At 49.8% G+C, this 23,926-nt stretch overlaps 1 protein-coding gene across 2 annotated transcripts in view; it reads right to left on the bottom strand.

The window, feature by feature from the left end:
• The window catches only part of AXIN1 (axin 1), a 70,108-nt gene extending 50,960 nt beyond the window's left edge, over positions 1-19,148 (bottom strand). Inside the window, exons 1-2 of one of the 2 annotated variants that reach the window (XM_082064731.1) lie at positions 18,920-19,148; positions 15,819-16,790 (exon numbers count right to left, since the gene is read on the bottom strand). In XM_082064731.1, the coding sequence (XP_081920857.1) occupies positions 15,819-16,696 (878 nt within the window). In that variant the 5' untranslated portion in view covers positions 16,697-16,790; positions 18,920-19,148. The remainder of the gene's footprint in view (positions 1-15,818; positions 16,791-18,919) is intronic. The other variant, XM_082064730.1, reaches the window with a different exon arrangement.
• Positions 19,149-23,926: the final 4,778 nt, after the last annotated feature.

The following is a 23,926-nucleotide window of genomic DNA, read 5'->3' as shown; positions in this document are numbered from 1 at the left end:
TCAAGGCCCTCAGTGCTGGTTGTAACCCTCTCTTGCCCAGGGGACGGTACCAGCCCAAGGCACAGGATACCGGTGCTGGCATGAAGAGCTGCTGCATTATTATGATATGGTCCTTCATGCCCACGACCTTTAAGGTTTGGTTTATATGCAAAGCTTTGCCAGAAGCTCTGGGCTTTACGGATGCGGTTCCCCACCTTTGACAGCAAGCCATGCCTTGGGAAAAGGGGATGGGAAAACCCAGGGGAAAGCACTGTCAGGTCTGCAGTGCTGCCCATCTCCTGCCTCTCCCACCTTGATCAAAAGTACACAAAATTTAGAACAAATTAAAGCCCCTCTTGAAATGCTTTCTGACTTGTATGCATTTTAAATTGAAAAATAACCAGAAGACGGGATATGTACGAGTGATGTGTTGGTGCTAAGTGTTTGTTTTCCAGCTCTGCCTCATGTCCTTACACAGAAAGGTGAGAAACGAGAGGCTATCGAGAGGAGAAAGTTGGCCAGTCCATTACTCCAGAGCAGAACAGAGGCCAAGTTTCTACTGAAGCAGCTCAGAAGACACAAGAAAAGTCAACTTGCAATAAGAGATGACCTGGCAGGTCCCACACACCCCGGTGCGTGTGTGTCCTTCCCTTCTCGCTTTCAAAACAGGGTTAAAAAAGAAAAAAAAAAAAAAAAGGATTTAATTAATTTGGTCTCTATCATGATTTTCTGCAGCCTGAGTCATTGCGTTTGATCTCCCAAGGCTGGTGAGAGGTGTTTGAGCCTGCCCTCGAGCCCCCGGCGCTCCGGCCCAGCACCAACAATGACTAGACAGACCTATCAATAGAGTCACTGTTGGGCGAGCTGACTCACCGCCCTCCCCGAGAACTGTTCGGCACCGGTGCTCCATCAAAAGAGCAAAAATAAAACTAAATAATTCTATGTTTGCGGAGAGTCAGTTTAGCAAGAAGAGGGTTTTTATTTTAAGGTTTTGTTTTTAGGAGGTTTCTCCAAAGGAAGCTTGCATTGCTGCTTTGGGGTGGCAGAATCGGCCAGCTGCTCCTAGAGGACCCTTAAGCAGCTCTTGCTTTTAAGTCATGCTCAAAAGGCACAGTGAGGAGGGTATTTAAACCTACAGAGTGCGCGTAAGGAAAACACATGTACAGAAAAATTCTGGAAACCCCCAGGAATGGAAGCAGAGCCGCTCATAAACCAGCCTGTCTTGGCACAGCATCGCCCAGGGCTGCAGTGGGGAATGACAGGGCTTTTCCTTTTCCCTTGATGTCTCTCCATCCCCCAAACACCAAATGTAAAACCCCAGACTGGCCGTGTCAACCCATGTTACATCTTCCTCCAGCATTTCCCAGAGCTGCACTTGGGCTCAGTACAGCCAAGCCCAGGTGGAGATCCAGGAGGGGGTAACATACCCCGCCTGACACTTCCATCACCACTGTAAAACACAAAAAATACCCAGAACTACAACAAAGAATTCTCCAGTAACGTCTGAGTTCAATTAACTAATAATGTTTAATGCCCCTGCAAGGACAGATGGGGCTTGGGAAGACAATGACAATGAAAGCTTCAGCATAAATGAGCATAACACAAACCCAGGGAGATCCAAGTTCACAGGTAGACCTTGGCCATGCAGCGCAACCCCCAATCAGTCACCCTGGCATCGCAGACCCACATTCCCAGCCCACGCCAGCGCGGGACGTGAGGACCAGCTCCCCATACAGACGTGTCGGACTGCGATAAGACACACTCTTAGTCTGTAGTAGATCCCAGGCCATTCAAGACCTATTCTCTGTTCTGCATCCAGGTACCAGCACACACCGATGAAAACTGGGATCCTCTGTATCAATCAACTCCCTTCAGGCTGCCAGGCTTTAATTAACTGATTTCTCTATGGTATTCATGAACATTAGCAAGCTCTACCACATCTTCTGATTAACTGCATTTAAGAAATTAATTCCAATTCAGCCTCTTCCTCCTGAAACTTCACACAATACGTCAGAATGAAGAGATGCCACCACCTTGCTAAGATGACAGTATCTATTTCAAGAGTGTTTTAGGAAAGCGCAAGCCAGACTTGCACACAACAAGACGTAAGGATGGTATATAAGGTTTCCAGGTTCTTTGAAGGTCTCCAGGACTTTACAGGAGAGACCAGTCCCAGTACAAACAAGTCACCTGATGCAATTTTAAGTCATGGTGGAGTCGCCAAACTTATCTCAATCAGACACTCTTGATTTCCTGTTTGCGGCATCGACAAATAAAAAGCTCTACATTACAGGTAATTATACTTCACAGAGGACAACAATTAAGAAATAGCCAATTACATTTTACAAGCTCAGGATAATCAAAAGCTTCCTCAACTATCTAGAGTTGCAATAAGCACTTCGAAATGGCAACTCCCAACAAATTGCAGGTAATTTAGAGCAATTTACACAGATGACATATTTCCCTATCTGTGCTTAAAACCTTCAAACACTGTTCTGAAAAATATTGCAGGAATTCCTGGAATGTATCACTGCTGATTACTAAAAATAGTGCATTGCCCATTCCCACTTTTACTGGCCTCAGAGGTGAGGTGCAGGACCTCTGGTCACCACGCTGCAAAGAGAAATCCACAAGCAGGAGAATAGATTTTTAGATCAGATATTTAAAAGGAGGATCCTAACATGCACACCACCAAAAAAACAACAACATCATCATTATTTATGTTGTTTGAAAAATATGCTCGATTTCAATACTGCAGAATTTGATTTAAGCCTTATAGCTTTTAAAGGAACAGTCACCTGCTTTGTTTGTAAGCCAATGCCGCAGCTCCCGTGCAGTCAATGCATGAGGACCAGGATCAAACAGCAAATTAAAAAACATTACATGATTGAGAGAAAAAGAAACACACCTTTCTCACTTTTGAAGCCTAACGTTTTAGATAGGAGATTTAAAAACCCGAGAGATGGACAAGGATATGATCTAGTGTAGATGGCCATTACAGTATGGCAGTTTCCTCTCTCACTTCCAATGCATTTTTAGGGGAGGGAAAAAATGCCTTTCCTTGCTCATGTGGCTTGGGTTGCTGGAATTGCACTTTTATCTTAGAGCAGGGCTCTCATATTGTATTTCATTATACCTTCCAGTGATGGCCCCCCATCTTCTGGCCACCAGTCCAGCTGTTAGTGCCATTACTTCAGCTGCATGAGCATATGAATTTCTGCAGGGCTCACTGTTGCATAAAAGCTAATGAAGTCCTTCAGATATGCATGTGACAAAGGAGGATCTGCTTGGCAATTAAAGATTAAAATCACCAAGGTATTGATTGAAAGTGATCTCAGAAGGAGCAGAGTCATCCAACCTCCAGCTTGAAGTAGGACTACTGTCAACACCAGGTAAGGTGGCCATAGCTGAGGTACTTACTAAGAATATGAATATTTTAAGAAATCTGGAGAGAGAAGTAGAATTATGATCACCTATAGTGAGATACTAGAACAGTCTTTACTGATCTTTCTTCATAGGGAACACAGGAAGAGCAAGGAGGAAAGATTAACTCAAGCCAACAACACACTTGAAAGAGCCTGGGACAAGCTTTAACACACTTCTCTCCAAGAAATGGCACACGCCTGTTTTGTCTATATGGAAAGCCAGAGGTAAGAGGGACAGTAAAGGGCTAACAAGGCAATCCTGCAGGACTCAGAGGGCACTCAGACTTTAAACAGCTCGCACAGCCAGCAGGTCCCCAGCCAACACGGGGCCGCACCATCTGCTCTCTTCCCTATTCCAGGCCCTCCAGCCCAGATCAATGCAGGTCACAGACTGCAGGTGGTATTTCCCCTCCTTCCCACAGCACTGCTGCTCTGATGCTCCCCACCTCCACGCTTCCCCCAGCACCTGAGAAGAATTTCCCACCCCTGAAATCCTGCTCTGTTTTCAAATACACACTCAGAATACGGAGGGAACTGATGCACTGAGTGCTAGGAGAGCGAGAGGTGGAATCCAGCAGCCCAGCACAAATATAAACCATGGTTGCAACATCAGCTGGGGAGGGGGACTTAGTGCAGAAAGGTCCCCTGTATGAAAGGGAAAGCTTGTGAAAATCGTTTTACTGCCTAAAGGGATTGACTGTTTAATGCACAGTTTAGATCTGCAACACAAACAGCTGACCCTAGAAAGGAGGAAAAATTTATTTTTGAACTCTATCTCTACCATCACTGCACTAGCAACAATACGGTTAGAAAGAGAGCTCACTACTATACTCCAGGACTGTCTTACTTGTCCGCTATGCCAAACACAGATTAACCTGGTGTTATAAATCCCGTTCACACGCTGCTGTGGCTCAGGACTGAATGGAATCCCATTTGACAAACCTGCCTGTTTAATTAACTTACTAACTACATGAGTTAGATAATTTCAGATGCTTACTCTTACAATCCTGATTTTGCCTACTTGGCATATCAATGCATGTATGTTCAATTTCAAAGGAAAAACTATTTTCAAAATTCAAATTTTCAAGGAAGCACATTTTTCTTCCCTGCTAATTGTCTCCTGTGGCTTGGCAACATCTTTGTGGACAATAGGTGTTCCTGCCACTACTGTCCCATCTGGAACGAGAGGTTTGGCTCCAGTCCCACCCTCTTTCTTCAGCTCAGGCTTCCAGGATGATTTCCAAATCTGGGAAGTGAGAGAATTATGCTACTCCCTGCCACCCGAGGCAACACACTACACCCAAGTCCACAGTCCAAGATGGGCTACCTGGGAGGGTTTCTGATGTTGCTGGTGCCAAGCCACAGGCGGCAATTAACAAAGAAAAAGGGTTGCTCACAGCTTGACTGCTGGCAATGTGGTTGATGGCTCCAGAGAGAGGAACCTGCATGAGGTGAGAAAGGCAGCAATCCACACAGAGCTGACTCAGGGCGTCACCATCGGGGACCTAAACCCTGGCGACCTTGCTGAGCCCCAGCAACTGCTGCCTCTCAAGTGTACCCTGCCATTGGGGAGGCAAACGAGTGAGCTGCAGGAAGCATCCACACTTCTGAGCATGTGGAAGGACTGCAAGGCCAGCACCTTCACTGCAAAATCAGTGGGATGTCAGCTTACTCGCTACAGCTCCAGCAAGGCACCTCTCCCAGGCTGAGAGCACCCAAGTCACTATTTGCAAGGGTCTCAAGGAGAGGAGTTCTATTACTGCATCAAGAAAGGAAAACAGATCAACATGGGGTCAGCCGACACTTCTGCCGAGACTGCTGTAGGATCAGAAAAGCCTCCTTGAGCTCTTTACTAAAGCTGCAGGCAGCAGGGCTCAGCAGGAGACGGACTAGAGCATGCGCTGGGGTTTCTGCCTTCCTCAAATTTGCTCATCTCTTCCACCCAAGCAGAGCGATGGAGCAGTGGAGCTTGACTGGTGATCTGTCCCAGGGACTGGGGACACCCTGCTAACGTCTGGATCCGAGACCCTTCCCCTCTTCTCCCTGCTCCACCGTCATAAAGCAAAGCGAGAGGCAGCTCAGGCGCCCGTGCCCGTCACCCTGAGGCTGGTGGCACTGGACAGCACTGGCTGCTCGGCGGTGACTGCGCTGCAGTGCCGGCTGCCCTCCCGGCCGCGGGGGCCGGAGCCGAGCCCTGTGTGGATGCTTCTCTGGGCCGGTGAGCCGGGCAGCACTGTGTTGGCGTAAAAACAACAACAGCACCATACAGTTTTCAGCCCGTTCAGTGTAGCACATTTCCACCCTCTTGGCAACCACAGAGAGAAGCGTGTGAGAAATGCCCCTCTCGCAGCACAGGCTAACTTCTCCTGAACACCACAGGCCTGAAAATAAAAGTACTGAGTTTTGCCCAGTTGGGCAGGAAGCAGCAACACCTGCAACAACAAGACACAAGGAAAAGCACCGTATCTTCCAACACTGCTAAAATCAGATATGGCCAGTCTGCTGCATCCTAGAGAGACCACCCAAAGGACCTTCCCTCCCTTCTTCCCTGGGCCACCACAATCCATACGACAGACACTGCTGGGGAGACATATTAACAGAACAGAGAGCAGACACAGCCCATAGTTTGCCTGCTGTGGCTGTGGGGACACAAAGCCACTCCACAGCCACCTCTCCCCAAGTCCCATCGGTGTATTTGTGTCATCCAGGTGCTACAGCCTTTGCCACCTAAACATGCAGAGAGCAAATCTGCATAAAACAGTTATTAAAATGGTGTGAGCCTCAGCACCCTGCCTGTCCCAGTGCCAGCCACTGCCACGACTGGTTCCAGCTCACCGGTGAGAACTCTGCAGATGGAACGGCCAGCACAGACACAGGTGCTGGGGTTACCTTTGAAGGGATTTAGATTTGGAGCACTCAACACCGCCAAACTGCTGAGACAGGCATTTACTCAGGTGTATAAACATCATGGATGGCAAACAGCCTTGAAAGAATTCTCCTCCAAAGCTTAAGAATAAATTCAACACGTTTTTAAATAATTATGGATGAATCATTCAGAAAAAAAAAAACTTTCTACATTTTATCTTCAGTAGCTGACACTGATCGTGCAGCTGTTCTGTTTTTAATATAATTACATATTCCCACCTACTTGCACACTTGTTGTGTAGCGCAGCACTTCAGGTATTACTAGCAGAAAACCTAAAGCAAAGGCTGACGTTTCCCTTCCACCTTTAGAAGTGACAGAACAGTTAACACAAAACTTAATTTATTTGAGATGGGAGGGGGAAAGAGAGGCCGCAAGTTAATTTCCCTTAGAAGCCCAATGGTCCCCACCCAGAAACCTGCACACAAAAGAATACTGCCTTTTAAACTGGTAGGTTAGGTCTGAGACCAGAGCGAAGGTTTGTCAACCATGACAAGCTACGGCTTGTTTAACAGTCAACCGGAGGGTTGAGAAGTCTAATAAAACCAAAGGGCCTTCCATAACAAAGCTGCTGCCACTTAAGGAGAACATTCACACCCATTCAGTAGGGTTTTTTCAAACATGCAAAGATATTTGGAGCCACTGAAGTGGGCAAAGACACACCAAAACGCAGCAGCTAGAAAATGAAGCTGGAAAAAACTGAAGCAAGCAATAAGGGACAGAGAACAGTGAGAATAATTAACCAGGGGAAGAGATAACAAAAATGCTGCACGACCTCCCATCACTTGGATGCCTTTCTAAAATAGCCACTTCAGCCTGACCACCAGTTGTTGCGCAAGAGTCAGTGGGTGAAGCTGCAAGACCTGTTATCTCCAGGATTACCAAGTTTTTCCCATGCCCACTTGGAAAGCTTCCTCTCTGCAGGACGAAGGTTTGTGGATGGGTTTTAGCAGGTTCCTCTAGACTCTCTCTCACTCATTGCTCGCGGCCACTGAGATGCTCAACTTTCCCAAATGCCTCCAGCCCCGCTGGGATTTCCCAAATGCCTCCAGCCCGGCTCTTTTCCCAGCACTCAAATCACCTCCAGGTCACAAACTTCACTGCATGTTCCTGGAGGGGAAAACCCAGGGAGCTGTGACAAATCCTGCACTCCAGTGACACATCCACCCATCCTTTGCTGCCCATTTCCATCTTGTTTCAAGCTCACCTATTTTTACCAGCGCTGGCACATCTTGAAGAAAAGAGGGTCAAGCGAGCCTTTTCAAAGCACCTTTTCCCAAGAGAGGAAAATAAAGTTTCCCCAAATGTGCAGATGTTCAAAGGCACTATAAATATAAATACTTCCACAACAAAGAAAGCGGCTTCTGTCGTTTCTTGGCAGAGCCTTGGACCAAGCAACAAAGGACTCGAGGTGATGGTCTTTGTCCAGCACTAGCAGACCAGCAGAAGACACCTGCTGCACACACCTGAGGTTGCCAGCGTACCCAACGGCTTTCTCTTGTAGCTTCCCTCAAGATGCAACATTTTTCATTTCTTAAGAAATAAATGTTATGACAGTCACATGGACTGAATTGAAAGTACAAAGACAAGGCTTCTTAGCCAAAGACACCAACTTTTATTAAAAAAATATATAAAAAATACATGCCCTGTGGAAATCCAATCTGGGTAGGGCCATAAGGAGAGCAAGAAGGTTCCAAGGTCACGTTTTACAGTCTTTTGAAGCAGGAATGAAGCCAGCATCCGACAGAGACATTTTGTGCTGCAATCTGGACAGAGCTTCCCTTTCTTCAGCACGCTGCAAATGTTACAGTGGAAGAACTTGCTGTCTTTGCTCGGGCACTCTTATTTATACACAATAAAGCCCTTGTGCAGGAGATCAAGGCTGTATTTCATTGATTTGACATGATGGTTAACCTGTGAACTTTGCCCCTGCTAATAGAATAATTTCTATTTGTTGATTCCTCTTTTGGGATCCTTGTTGGGTACTGGCCACTTCAGCCCAGCTCTCATTTGCATGTCTGGTGCCAAATGGCTTTACAGCTCTTACTTCTGCAGGGCACAGCCAGGACAAAGTTAATCAAACCCAGCAGCTACAGCTGGAGATGGAGTCACCTCTCTTCCAGGATCCTACGTGTAATTCCCAGGAGCTCTCGGCTCTGATTTGCACTTTGCTTGTGAAAGCTTGGAGAGATCCTCAGCTACCAAACGATCGATCCCACGGGAATACCTGTGTGGGACCGAGCAACCGCCTGGACCAGGCTGGCAGCAATGGCAAAACAGGGAAGCCCCTCTTCCATATAAATCCCACCCAGTCCGAAAAGCTGATTGCCAGCCAAGGAAAAGCCCCAAATTTATGACTGAAAATGGTAAATCTGACTGAGACTCTCCATCCTACAACAGAACGGGAAATACGTGGGGGTTGGAGGGCCAAAGGAAGAATTAAACCAGTATCTTCTGGTCATTAGTCGGAGGACTAACACAAGGTCCTGGTGCTAACCAGTAGGTCTCACTGGGTATTTCAATGATGTTTTTTCTTCTAGCTATAGTTTTCCCTCCCTCTGCTGTTTTTTATCAAGATAGATAAAAGCCACTGATCTATTATCTGTTTAGATCAGCTAAAGACCTTCTAAAAGCTGGTACTTTAAGGACAGATTGTATCTTGGGGGCCATAGGACCAAAAAATTCCACATCTTACCACAAAAGTGTACTCTAGACTCTTCAAAGGCAAAATCCAATTTCCACATGGGTTTTATAGAATTTGGATAATCTGACTTAAAACTGCAACGGTTCTACTTAAACTCATCACTGCCTTACAACAGTGAACAACGCAGACCAGGGCTGCAAGTAATGATGGGTTTGCTTTTGCATGCAAGCGTGACCTGCTACAATTGAATTTCTGAGCGTGACTTCAGGCAAAGCCGCTCGCTCTGGCACATGGTAGAGGGGAACGAGAAGATGCGTGTCTCCAGAAGAGTCCTAAAGTGCTCAGAGCTGGGTATTCAGGGCTGCACCAGTGAAGGGGCATCCTTGCCCCAAGGAACACAGACGGGGCTGCAGCCCCCCGAGCTGCTCACACCTGAGCCATGTGCATACTGCAGCAGTAGGAAACAAACGAGCCTCTTAAGAAATAAAGAGCCCCCAAACCAGCTGCAGCGCTGGAGATGATGTATCTCCATGAGGGTCATCTTTGTAGAGTCCACAGCTGCACTTCCAAATGAAGCGGGCAGTAATTAGCCAATTGCTGGCATTAGGATGGATGGTGTCAGATCTGTTTTATAGCTGATACGCTCAAAAGCGCAGCTCTCCGCCGGTGGTGTTCCACCTCCAAGTCACCTCCTGGAAGCCAGCAGCAGAGCAAGTTGACAACAAGGCACCGAGGACAACCGGGATGGCAAACGGCTGCTCACGCTGCCAGGAGCAGCCAGGCAGGGCAAACCCCTGCTCTTCACCAAGCGTCAAATCTTTTCAGAAAGATGCCCAGAATTATATCCACAAGCAATTTGACTTTTTAATCATTTCAATTGCTGTGACTAAAACCCTTCAATCGGAACAAAACCGGGGAAAATAACCCCTCTCCTTCTGAAACAGCCTGCCTAGCTTAACAGACCATACCAAATCATGAAGGTTTTTGCTTTTGTGGTCTTCACATATTTCATTTAACGCAGATAATTAACCTCAGTTTCTAATTTCAAATCCTCCACATAAGGAAGTGAAGTGATTGAATACATTCACTGACAGATGGAAAATTAAAATATTACTACAGCTTCTGCATGTGGCTCAAAAGACAGGGCCTTGCAAAAGATCTTTCTTCTTTTATTTGACTGATTAACTGTAATTTGCTTAATGGATTTAAGGATGAGCCTAATAATCCAATGATATTTCCAGGAATCTATTTAGGATAACAGCACCTTCGTTCTGAGTGTTTTTCAAACACAACGATTTTCTGCGCTACACATACAGCCGCTTCTGAAACCAGATTTCTCTCCTGATTCTAATAAAACCAGGCACGTAATTTATTTTCCATGGACAGGGACTGCCTGGCTGACCTTGCAGCACGCAACCATGGTGCTGTAACTTCTTGGAGCACCTTCTGAAGCACCAAACCTTGGGATGACCCACGGCTACGGGATGCTCAGGCAACAGCATCCCAGCCCAGTGGGCAGGAGGGATGTCTCACATGGCTTGGGAAGCCAACAGCTCTACCCAAACACGAGGCCAGCGTGTGTTCTCCCAACACCCCCACACCCTTCTCAGTCCCTTTTCCACTGAGAAAGCCTGCTGTAACAGGATTTCACAGTCTGTCTCAATAGTTAATAAATCCAGGATCTAACAGACTATTAAAGGAAAACATCCAAGAAGCAGTCATTTTTAAAACATCCAATGGCAACTAATTATTCAAGGGATTAGTCCATTATAGCGACAACAAAGAAACTGTTAAAACATAAAGCCAAGCTGAAGGGCAGATCAAACCCAAGGTGCACCCACCCCGTGGCCACCCTGCCCAGCACCCCGGGATCGGTTCAGCTCCCATGCAGCCTTTTAGCACCCAGTTCTTTCTGAATCCAGGCAGACCCCAAACCAGTCCGACCCCCAACCTGGTTCTCAAACACAGATTTGTGCCGCCATCGTAACTGCACATGCAAGTAGGAGCACGGCCAACACTGGACCAGACAGGCCGTGGCTCTGTCTGACCCAGCTGTGAAGCCCCCCAAGGATGGAGAACCCCTCCCTTCTGCTGACCTGTATCGCACCCCCCATGAAGAACTTCCCCCCCCATGTCCAACCTGAACCTCCCCAGCACCAAAAAGAGGTGGATAAAATTCCCCTTCTGTGCTTTTAATATAAAAGACCCTAAAACCCAAATAAAACTCAATCACAACAAAATAAGGTAGCTTTTTGCTGGAGAAGGGGAGAAAATGCTATTCATTTATCAAAAGAGAGTGCTAAAAGCTTAACTACCTGTCTTTAAAAAGAAGCCAAAGCACTGATCCATAACCAAACAACAAATACACCACTTCTTCATCTTGATTTGTGTAAAGGCAAAGCTATGGGCACAAAAGGTATTCTTCTTCAAATAAAATCCATTTTAAAACTTGGCAAACACAAGTATAAATACTTTACACTGTTAATATAAGCATTTCCATGCAGAAGTTTCATCAACTTAACAATGTATTTTAAAAAGCTGGCATAAGTTCTGTGCAAAAACACCATCAGTCTTTGTCTTGTATATCTTACAGTGCTGGAGTCACTAAATTACCACTTAGAGCCATTAGCTTCAGACCCCACCTCCCCGTTAGAGTCAGTAACTTCTCTCAAGAACAATGCAGAACCAAAACTATTCTTCTGCAATTTATTTTCTTTAAAATTGGAAATAGCAGCTGCTCTGCACAGGCTGCAAATAGGGTTGTATTGATTGCAAGTGACATTATGGGCCTAGTAATTTTAATTCAAGCTAAGCATCCAAAACTTTTCTTTCTGCCTTTATGTATGGGTTTAACATTCAGTAGCTGCCTTTTTTCCAGCAAACAAGCTCTCATGAAGCTTGAACAGCCTAACTCCAAGACACACATGCTGCATTTCCACTTAAAAGAAGCATCGGTAAGACAGGAATACATGCCTTAAATCTTCTAAGCACAGACTGCTCCTGCATCAGTGTTCGTGAATTTGCATCCCCAGTTTTCCACTCGTTCGGTACAATTAGCACTGATTCCTTCACCACACAGTCTTGAGTCAGAAGTCTGCAATTTAATATTCAATTATAAATGAAGTAGCAAACCTCAAAATTAGGTCTGCCAGCTAAATTTCTGCTTCTTCCTGATGCAGGCCCAGCTTCTGGCCACCAGACCATTTGTGCTGCTCAAGCAACAGAGATCCCACATCTTTCCTGAACCACCCCACGCTCTTTCTCTCCGCATTATGGTTTGTCATGGCATTCTCTCAGACTAGAGGTTGTCACATCCCTCTAAAAGCTCCTTCAGATGATTCTCCACTTGCTTTCTCTGTGTACCCGATTGGAGAACCACATCTTGAACCCCTTGAACCACCAAAATTTGCGAAACACCGTGAGCTTAGTCAGCTCAGTGCTGTGGAAATCAAAGCTTGGATCATGTAGACAGCTTCCTTTAAAAAAACAACAAACCACATGTATATCAAAGGCCCTGTTGGGAAATTTTGTTCTACCACAATACACCCCAACGTCCAACAACTGGACATCTCAGCCAGCACCACGTGTCCTCTCATCGCCATCCTCCAGGTCTCCTTTTCAACACGTTCTATACTTCATGACACGGGTCAAACCCCAAAACTGGCAGAGGCAGCCTCCATCTCCCAGCTTGCTGGTCCTTCAGAAGAGATGAAGGCGAAGCTGCTCACAGGGAACAGCGTACGCTCTTCTTGCTTTCCACCACGGGAAGAAAGCAAAGGCAACGGCTGTGAGTGCTGGTCCTCAACGCTTTGGGAGCAGGAGGGGAGCTAAAGAGATGGCAGAAGAAACCCACCCCATCAAAAGACACAACAGCAACCTGACACTTGCACCACCAAACACCAAATTTCCAACATTTTAAAACGGGCATCTTCCTGGAGTGCTCGAAAACCAGGCTGCAGGGCGGTTCTCAGGCACAGGTTTAATTTCTGCTCTTCGGATCCGAGGAACGCTGTCCCGGCGTGTCAGAAGAAGGTTAATGAACGATTTAGCCGCCCTCACAACCACGTTAGTGTCACTTTCGGAAGCTGCGAGTTAATGCCCGAGATCTTCGGGGGTTGCCCTCTTTGAAGTTCACTGATCCATAACCAATGTCCAATTAATTTGCAGGAGCCTAACTATAATGACTATTGGCCTTTTCCTACGCATACAAAAACACAGTGGGTAACAGCGATGCTTTTGGCTTCGGGATATTCTCAAATACACACGCACATGTGCAGACCTTCAAAATATCCAACACTAATAATTGGTTGTCTTCTGCCGTTTGAGGAATTTTTTACATTTGCTCTCCCGAGAGCAAGAGCTACCAAATCAAGATTTATGAACTTTCTACTGCAAAAAATTTGGAGCTGATTCAAGATGCTCATTTGCTAACAGAGAAATACTTCTATTGCATTTGCTCAGATTCCTCTTTATTTAGGGTTTCCATGGAAGCCAAGGAATAGAAGCTCAATCTTGGGAAGATTAAACAGGCCCTCAGATATAATGCAAAACAGCTTATTTCAACATTCTCTCAAGAACAGAAACAAAAAATTCTTCCACACATATGTCAAAAAATAAAAAGTTTGTGGAAATGTTCAAAATAAATTGGGACCCAGCCTTTCAAATGCTGCATACCGCTATTGCTTCTTGCTGCAAGCCGCTCCACCAGCTTCCAGCACGCTTACTCAGGTGAGAAAGTAAATGAACAAAATAAGTCTGCAGGATAAAGACGCTACGGCTGAAAAAACAGCTTATTCAAGACAGCTATAGCTATATAACATCTGGGAAGTTAATTCAACCACAAGGTCTTACACAAAGAGGAACAATCACCTCATAAATTAGTATCTCAGCAGATTTTTTAGAATAAAAAATGCAGAGATTACACAGTTCAGCAGCATCTTCCATGGTGATGCTCTGGATGCTACTAGAGCTGACATAACAACATTTAAAGAATAAATCACTTATCCTCAGTTACTCCAGGCTGAGAAATGACTCCTGCGCTGGTGAGAACAGTAAACATTTCCGTGTCTCCCTACTCAACAGGTCAATGGAGCTTCAGTAGCCACAATGACAGGCTGTTGGACACTACAAATTAATAGCAACGCATTTTTTCTGACCTCCACCCCCCAGGTAAAAATATATTTAATGTTGTTCCAGTTTCGTAAGAAAATGCCCAAGACTGAGGAATACCGCACTAAAATGCTTCTGTTTCTCAGCACATTTCTTAACCATTTTAAAATCTGGCACAGATGTATTCAGATAATGGATAAAGTGCATTTTTTTCTGAAGCTGGAGCTGAGAAGCACAGTGTTGCGTGCGGGTTTTTGCTACCTGCTCCGGTAAGGAAACTAAACACAGCAGAACCTCAGGTTATTTTCAATCTTAAAGCCACTATCACTTAAATAAAAAGTTACTTAAATCATAGACTTCTCTAATCCTTTGCTTATGGTGAGTACCTGATCGCTCACTGAAAACCCATTGTAAGAAATATCCAAGTTTTTTATTAACTCCACAGGAAGGTCCCAGGATCCTGGGATTTTGTTTTTCAGACTTCTGATTAAAACAGCAGGGAGTCCACGTGAATTTTCCCTCTTTTTCTTTCTTTTTTTAAAATCAAGTTTCACACACAACATCCCCCTCCTCAAAATCTAAAACGAACAAGAATCAAACCAAACACATTTTGCCAGCTAAAAGGAGCCGGGACCTTGCGCAGGGTGGGATGCGTTTCCAGCTGCCAGCCTAAAGGGACGGCCGAGGGAGATGAAACACAGAAATGTTTTTCATAAGGCACACGGCTTTGAAGAGGACAGTTCAGCTACTTCATTTCGTAATCTTCACAAAGCGTCAGGTTTTAGCCTAAGTAGGTCTTAAAACAAGGAGATTTTATTTAAAAAAAAAAAAAAAGAAAAAAGTAGGAATGTGTTCTGGCTGGGTTCTGTTGATTCAGCAAGGGTTAGACACACACACGCTTATTGATCCCAGAGAGCTCCCTGCTAAGTTAATTGTCTGGAATTTTAACTGAGCTCTCAGCAAGTTTCAAAATCCATGTTGGCTGGAGGTGGGTGGGGAACCCAGAAAAAAAAACAGGCTGCAAAACTGTGCAACTCCTCTAGTTAAAAAACAAACAAACAGACCAACAAACCAACAGCAATTACTCTGATGAAGGGAAAAGCTGCAGCAGGGAACCGTTTTAACTGGATTTGGTGATTCCGCCTTTGACACCGCTAGAATTCAGTGCTGGGAATATTGCGTGCAAAGCAGTTCCGTTATCAGGCAGTACTGTGAACCCCATTTCACTCATATAAATATTACAGAGGTGAGAGTATCCCCTGCAAGCTACCTGCAGCCTCTAGCTGTGGCTCATCACGACTATTTCCTGGTGTATTTACAAAGAGGAGTTTTACCATGAGCTGTTCTTGCCTGCATTCCTGTAGCTGAGCCCTGACCTGCTGCCGGTGCAGGCTACAGCCAACCTGAAACTGCAGCTTGCTCGACTCCCTGCACGTGCACAAGGACCTTCACTGTCCACCAAGCCTGACCCGCCTCCAGACTACATCTAGCAGCTGTTCACCTGGATGAAGAACATGCTGCAGGGATGACCCAGGGCAATCAGACAGGAACAGCCAAAGACACCCTTAGAACAACCCGCGACTACTTTCAAATAAAGCTTTGCATTCCAGCAAAGCGCCCAAGCGATGGCATCCCACACCAATGGGGATGCTGCCCAGCACCCAAGGTTTCCTGCATCCATGGCGGCTCCCGATCCATCCCCCACCGAAGCGACGCATCCCCGGCGGCGCTCACCCACCTGAACTCCCTGCCCTCGCTGTAGCGCCGGGCCGAGGCGGCGCGCTGGTTGGCCGTCTCCAGGAGCAGCTTCTGCGTCAGCCTGCTGGAAGGCGCCGAGTCCCTGCTGGCCTCGGGCTCGGCCTCTTGGTCACATTTCCATTCCTCGTCCTCGTTCAGAGTCGGCAGATAACCAGGTAGCCCTTTACCTGTCCCAGACCCCGAGCTCGGATCGCTATATATTTTTGGACTTTCCCCACCTGTCCTCGTGTATTCCAAATAAATATCCGACTTAAGGAATAAAGGGTAGGTATTGTCTTCTATCATGCACTGAATCTCCGTTTGGGCCTGGTCAAACATGTCGGGGTCAATCTGCAGTTTCATGACGCAGTCTTTGATGAAGCTTTTTGTGGCCGGTTTGATCTGCCGGGACACAATGCCATTGTTGTCAAGGATGTATTTTTTGTAAATGGCTTTTGCCAGCTTGAGTCTTTTTTCCTCATTAGACGTGCAAGGCTCCAGCTTCCTGAAGCCGCTGCAGGCAAACCAGAAGTCCAGCAGATCCGCACAGTCCTCCTGCTTCAGAAAAGTCCTGAAGAGGTTGATACCGTCCTGATCATCCAGCAAGGAGTGCAGCGACTCGGCCCACTTCAGGTAGGGTGGAGTTGGAGAAGCACTCCCCTCGGGCTCGTACCCCAAATCCAAATCGGAGCGCCTTGGTGTTGCCGTGGACGTCTCATTTCTAACCACATCACTTTTACTGGAGTAGAAACCGTGGCTAACTGGCCTTGGATCTGTGGACACGAGCTCCCCCTCCTCACCAGGAACCGGTGGCCTCGGAGCATCCTCAGTGAAGCTTCCTCCGAGGTCCAAGGGGAAGCCTTTCCCCTGGATATTCATTTTTCTGGTGCTTGCTTGCGCAGGAACAGTGGGGGATGAGCTCAACTCTCAAATGGCCAATATTTGTAGATCCAAGGGGAACAAGTTTGTTTGGCTGAAACAGATGAGAAAAAAAAAAAAGTTAGTATCACTGTAAATAAACACTCTAAGGCTACAAACCACTAATTTTGCTCTGCATCGTTATTGTATTAATGCCACTTTTTCAACAGAACCAATGCCAAAGCTCTTGGTGATTTCAGAGAGTGCAGAATCAGGCATAAACCAGGCACCCTCTAAAAATGACAGCTACAGAATATCCCAAAACTTTGCATTCAGGCATTGCTGGTACGGCTGGTGCTACCCAAAACCAACAGCCAACTTCACAAGAGAGCTGGTTTTATAGGGCCCTGGGATCTCACTGTCTCCACACCCAGGAGATCTATGCTCAGGTACCAGCTGGTGCCACAGGACACACGCTGTCTTCTGCACTGGCATGAGCTCCTCTGCACAGCCCACCTGGGCAGCACACATGCCAGGTCACACTAAGGCTTTTAACTAGCTACTGATCTAGGAAATGCTCATCCCCAAACAGGAATTTAAGTCTCATGAAAAATATTCTGAAAGAATACCCAGTTAGTCCTGAAAGCGAGACTGCACCTTAATCAAACACAGGTGGCTTTTGTACGCTCAAGTGACATACCAGCGCCACATTCCTCACAAATATCTGCATTTTAGAAATACACTGTGTTGCCTTGTCTAGCTCCAGAGGAATCCAGATGCATTATTGACCCTAATATTTTGGGTATCTGGACTACATTCTTGCTTCAGATGGGCACGTTAGCACAGGATCTCAGTACTGGCATCGGTTTTTGTAGACAGGCCATTGAGAAAAGGTTCATTTACACTAACAACATTGCATGCTACGAGTCTGGGAAAATTTCAGGTCATGGAAGGAAGATGAGAAAACCACCTCGGGAAAGAAATCTGATCAAGTATAATGTTTTTAAAGAAGAACAACGAATCAACATGGAGGATGGGAGGTGCGGGGAAGGAGGGGAAGGCAGAGGAAGGCAATGCCTGAGTTGCTACTTCTGCTGCTCGACAAGGTAACTTCATCATTTAAAGGCAGTAGCGAAAGTATTGTTTTGCAGAATGGCATCAGCCTCAAAGCCGAAAGTGCTGCAGAGCACCAACTGTCTGACAAATTACTCCTTGCACTGGATAAACTCAATTGTATGTGAAAACACACCAGGGAAGACAAATTTTAGCTTGGCCTCCCTCTCAAAGCTCGCCCCACCCCAACAAACATATCTTTGGGATGCTTTGCCATTTCCCCCCCATTTTCTCACCCCCGTTGAACCAAGAACAACCGCCTACACTGTGCCTGTCCTTACGGCGCCCCTGCACATCACTAAATGACCCCAGCGAGACCGGGGGCAGGCGGGGAGCAGGGCCGGGCCCCGAGTGCCCGACCCGGGCCGAACGCCGCCCTCGCACCTCGACCGAGCCACCCGGAGCACGCAGCCGCTGCCCCGGCACCCAACGGGGCTGGATTTTTCGCACCACGCTGCGTTTTTAGGTCGCTTTCACCCCGGTTATGAATGCGAGCCCTGCACTCGCCCCCGTCTCCCCGGTGAGAGTGCCCGGTTACCCCAGCCCGGGCGCTGGGGACCCCCCGGGGCAGCTGCCCCACAGCCATGTCGGTCATTGTTGCGGCGAGGCGGCGCTCGCTGCTCTCCCGGCCGGGGGGAGCCCCGCGGGGTGCGCGCCGAGAGCCGGGGAGACGAGCCAAGCGCCCGGCCGAGGGACGGCGGCGCCGGCCGCTGCTCTCCGCGGAGCGGGACCCTCCGCCTCACGGCCCGCGGCAGCAGCAGCCAAACCCCCAGCCCAGCCGAGCCCCCGCCGCCCCAAGTTGCCCCGCGGGAGGCGCCGGGCCGGGGCGGGCTCCGCGGGCAGCCCCGGCGCTGACAGGGCGCCGCGCGGGGCCCCTCGCCGCCCCCGGGCAACTTCGGGGGAAGCGACCCGGGCGGGCCCCTCGCCGCCGCCGCCCCCGGCCCCGCTCGCCCTCCGCGGCGCGGCCCGGCCCGTGGCGGCCGGCAGGCGCCCGCCCCCCGCGCCCAGGGCGGCCTAGCGCCGGCTCGGCGGCGCCCGGCGCGGCCCCGCGCCTCCCGCCCGGCGGCGGCCTCCGGCGCGGCCTCGGCGCAGGGCCTGGGCTCGGGGCCGCCTCCCCGCTCACTCACTCACCCGCACGGAGCAGCAGCGGCGGCGGCGGCTGAGCCCATGCGGCTCAGCAGCGGCGGCCCGGGGCGGCGGGCGGCGGCGGGGCGGCGGCGGCACAAAGCGGGCGGCCCGGGACGCCCATGGCCGCGGCCGCTGGCTTGTGGCGGCGACAGGGAGAGAGCAGCAACGAGCCCCGCACCGCTCCGCTCCGCCTGCGCCGCTGCCTCCCAGCGCCGGGGAGAGCGGCTCAGCCGCGCCCCCCGCGCCCCCGGCCGGTACTGCGGGCCCGGCAGCCCGCGCCGGCAGCCGGCTCGGGGGCGGAGCGGGGCCGGCCCGGGGGAGGCGGTGCTGGGCACACGGGGCCCGAGGGCGGCGGCGGCCGGGCAGGCCGGGGGGCCAACGGGACCCGCAGCCCTGCGCTCACTGCCGGGCAGGCGGGGGGGCGCACGGAGGTCCCCGCCCGAAGAGGCCTGGAGCCCCCGGGAGCCCCCGGCACATGGCCGAAGGTCCGGGCAGGGCATGGGCGCCCAGCAGGGCTCTGTCTGCGCTGGCGCCTCCTCAAGGGCTGAGCTGCTCCAGGGCTCCGTCTGGCTCTGGCCTAGAGGAGCCCCCTGAGCTCCCCCGAGCATCCCCGGCAGAGGGTCTCGCTCTGCAGACCTCCAGGGCCTGGGCTCGGCACTGAACACGCAGCCACCTTCAAAGCCGCCGCCGGCCTCCCCTGCTCCGTCCAGGCTCGAACAACAACGTCTGTACAGCCGAGCTCTGCCCAGGAGCAACCGCGCACCGGGGGCGGAGGAGCGCGGTGGCTGCTTCCCCAGCCGCTCTTGCCTCCACCATCAACTGGAGCTGGCTTAGAAACCGCAGCATGTGTCCTGCACCTCTGAGCCGGGCAATTCTGCGGCGGGGAGAAATAAGGAGACTCGCCAAGAGGTGGCACTCTATGGAATGAAATGGGTCCAACAACATGGAGACTCCCGAGAAGGGCGGTGGGGAGCGTGTTGTACCCCGGGATGGAGCTTCTGGCCAGGCAGGGTACCCCACACTGTGCCTGCAGCGCTGGCCTGGAGCGATGTGGGACATCGCAGGAAGAAAAAGAGAGTTACCAGATGCAGAGACCAAATGAGAGTGGCGTGATGGGGAAATGCAAAGCCTTATTCTTCCTTGGAAAGTGACGATATGCTTGGAGCCCTGGGACTGAGCCAGGCAGATCCCTAGGTACCATCCCAAAAGCTTGAACATGCAAACAAGCCCTGAGACAGTTCTCTAAAAATCAGAAATTACTCAGATTTCTGATAGAGATTGTTTCTGATGCAATTATTCTACAGCGTGTGCCTGTTTCCGTGAGCACTTTCAGAAACGTACAACACTTTTTCCCCGCTCTCTGAACTGCACAGAAGTCCACCCTGGGCAGCGGCGCTTCCCTTCCCGCCCCGGCGCAGAGCCCGGCAGGACGGAGCCGCTCCTCGAGCTCTTTCATGTGAACGATGCTCGGAGCTGATTTACATGTAGCAGTGCAACACTGATCTCGGGCACAATAATAGAAAAGCTGATGTGGGATTCAGCTGGTAAAGAATTAAAGGATGGGAATATAATTAATGCAATCAGCCTAGTTTCTGGAAAATAGCTCTTGTCAAACTCTGATGTCATCCTTTGAAGAGATTACAAGTTTGGCTGATAAAGGTTATGGCATAGAAATAATAGACCTGGACTCCGTTCAGGCATGTGACTTAATCCATATAGTATTCTGATTAAAAATTAGCACAATACAACATCAAGAAAGACACCTTCAAGGGACTGGGAGCTGGCAAACCGACAGCCATCAATGGGGAATCCCTGCAGAAAGGGAGAGCTCTCAGTGGGTGTCCGGGGGTTGGATGGGAAGCCCAATGCTATTCAGCATTTCCATCAATGGTCCAGAAATAGATTAAAAGGCCCTGCTGAGAAAAATGCTGGGGCCAGGGAAATGAGAGGGGCAGCAGACACGGACGAGGTCAAGACAGCTGTAGAAAACTTCAGAGGCTGAGTCCCAGGCAAATAAAATGTGGTTGAATGTGAGCAGCTGCAAAAGGATCCCTCCTCTGAGCACAGGGCCATTCTGCTGGGAACCCGCACGGACAGATTCGGAGGGAGCTTAGGAGGCAGGAGGGACGGTGCGAGCAGCAGGGTCCCCTTGGGGAATGTCCTGGCTGAGACTGGGCTGGATGCTACAGCAGAAGGATTCCCAGCATCTGCGTTTCAGAAAGGATGCTGAGAAATTAGAGAGAAGGTGGAGAAGAGTTACTACTGACCCCTGCCTTGCAGGGGGATGCCTGAGAACTGCAGCCTCCTCAGCTGGTTCAAAGGAGCCCCAGAGATGCCTCGATTATAGTGCTTAAGCAATTTCACTGGTGAGAGACAATCAGGTATTAGAGAGCTTTTCATCTCCCAGAGAAAGGCCCAGCAAGATTTCGTGGCCTGAACTGAGTTCACATGAGAAACCGGAGCCAGATTTCTTCGTGGCAAGGGGGAAACTGAGGGGTGGGGGCGATGAGTTTCGGTGCACCAGGATGCAGGTGGCTGAAGTGGGGGGGCTTGGGATGTCCCCCATGCTTCTGTCCGTCCCTGTAACCAGCTTTGCTTACTGTTCCTTAGGGCCAGGCTGGGCCTGGGGCAGCGAGAGAGGTGAATTCCCCACAGGGTGATGCCCGGCCCTCCCGGTGCCATTTTCTGGCCCTCGAGCAAGCCTGGGATGCTGTAACACATCCCAGCTCCTGATGCACACTCATCTCTGCCTGAAAGAGCCAGCAAACACTAGTGACAGAAGAACTGCTCTCAGCCTTTTGTCTAAAGGGTCTGGGGCCATGTCCAAGCAGCCCAACCCTGTGCACACAACACTTGCACGATGTGATTCTCAGATGCTGGTTTCAAGCCCTTCCCTCTCCCCTCTCAGAGCTGCAAAGGGATATTTTCTGTTAGCACCATCGGTTCCCTGGCAGGTTGGCTTGGGAGCTGCAAGCCTTCCAGTATCACCTCTACAGAGGCTGCAAGTGCTGTTTTCAGCTTCAGCACTGACAATATTAATCTCAAATTAATTCTCCTCTTTGTGGTGACTCAATGGTTTCCCCAAAGCAAGGTGAGCCTGCCCAGGTGCTGATGTTTGCTGGCTGGTGGGCTGTTAGCATCCAGCGTGCTCTTCCAACAGCAGAGAGGTGGGTGGGTGAGAACCGCTGTCCCTCTGGCACAGGCAGTTTCGGGGTGAAGCGCACTAGATGGTGCTGTTCAACCTTTGGCTGTAATTTCAAAGGACCCTGGAAGGTCATGAGGGGTGCCAGAATTTCAGTTTTATTGAAAAAACTTTTTGAAACTGGAGGACAAATAGAAATACCCTGAAATATGAGGTCCTACACAGATCGTTGGTGGAGGCAAAGGGCAGCTCGCCCTCAGAGCGGTGCATGCTGCCTCATACCTGGAGCACCCTCATTTCCGAGGCGGGAATCGGGATTTGGCTACATGAGCAGCAACAGCAGAAAGGGCTGCCAAGAAAAAAAATGTCCCAGGGTGGAAGGGGAGGCTGACAGCTCTCTCATGGACTGCTGGCAAGATAACGCTTGCAGAACGGGAGAAAGAAAATGTTAGCAGTCAAAATAAAAGTACTGGCGTTGTGGCACCAGGAACCGAGGGCACCCAGAAGAGCCCAGCTGGCATGAGGCACTGCAGCCCAGTGGCACTGCCACAGGGGTGACGAGCGAGTGGAGCCACAGGGCACAGAGGGCAGGAGAGCAAAGCCGAGGAGGGGCCAAGGGTGCTGAAGGCAGTCCTGCCCCGCTGGGTTGGAAGGGATGGAGCATGGCCTGGCCCAGGCAGTGAAGATGCCCGTGGGCAGCTGTGCCAGGGGCTGGAGGCGAGAGCTGAGGCAACTGATGCTGGTCACAACCCTCACAGCATCTCTTCTTGCGGGAGACACTGGTCTAAAGATATCTCTCCACCCTGGCAATGTCAGCCCCCAACAGCATCCATGGAGCAGCAGGACCCACTTTCCACATCCCTGTGGTGCAGGTCCCATGGGCAGCCTGATGTACCTCCTGCTTCAGATTCCCCACCTCAAAAGAGGCAAATGTACCCAAATTTGTCAGTTTGCCTGGGATTTGCCTCCAATGCTGGGCAAAGAGGGTGAAGCCCCGTTTGGACACCAAGCTCATGCCTTTTTGCTCAGATGCTGCTCTTCTGTATAGGCCACACCTGAGCCTGCAGCTCCAGGCAGGTGGGAAGGCTGCGGGCTCAGCTGCTCTGGGTGCTCAGGTCCTTCCCCTCCAGCAACATCATCCCAGCTTCCCAGATCACTCCTATTGCCATGTGGGTGCTCACTTGCAAATCCCCAGGGTACACCAGGAGTCTCCGGGTCTCCCCTGTCCCAGGTACAGGGCTGGAGCAGGTGTATGGGGCAAAGGTTTTACTACTCATATAAAAATCAAGAAAAACTCCAGCAGGCATGGCTTCCTCCTAGGAATGTAAGGGCAGGAGGTTCTGGGCCAGCTCAGGCAGCAGTCTGAAATGGATTTTGCAGCTGCCAGTGTTTGCCCTGGTGGTGCAGGTGTCCATAGGGCAGAGGGAAGCCCCCACATGTCATCCAGAGCCCATGCAGCTTCCCACACCCTGGCCTGTTCTCCCCCGAGTCCTGCTCTGCCTTCAGCCCCAGGAGCATCCCCGCTCGGTTTTGCCCCTTGTGCCTGCCCTGCCATCACCCTCCCTCCTCCAACTCTGCTTTGACTTCCCCTATCAGACTACAGAGCCCCCAGACCTGGTGTTTCTCCCCAAAAAAAGATTACAGACGAGCCCAGGCTGTGCTTTGGGAGGCTGCTGCAGATGAGCTGATCACCCAAGTGCCCTGTGACCCTCCTGCCACCAGCCCTCAAGACCATACCCAGCTCCCACCTCTGGTGATGCCAAAACATGTTTTGAGCTCAGAACTGGAATTTTTGGTCAAAGCTTTCCCCATCCTCCTCCTCACTTCTCACCCTTCTGTACTGGCTGCCCAGATAACCCCTGTTCCCA

Source organism: Streptopelia decaocto (genome assembly GCF_964273445.1).
Source record: "Streptopelia decaocto genome assembly, chromosome: 13".
In the NCBI taxonomy this organism is placed as follows: Eukaryota; Metazoa; Chordata; class Aves; order Columbiformes; family Columbidae; genus Streptopelia; species Streptopelia decaocto.
This window is presented reverse-complemented; position numbering and strand designations above follow the sequence as displayed.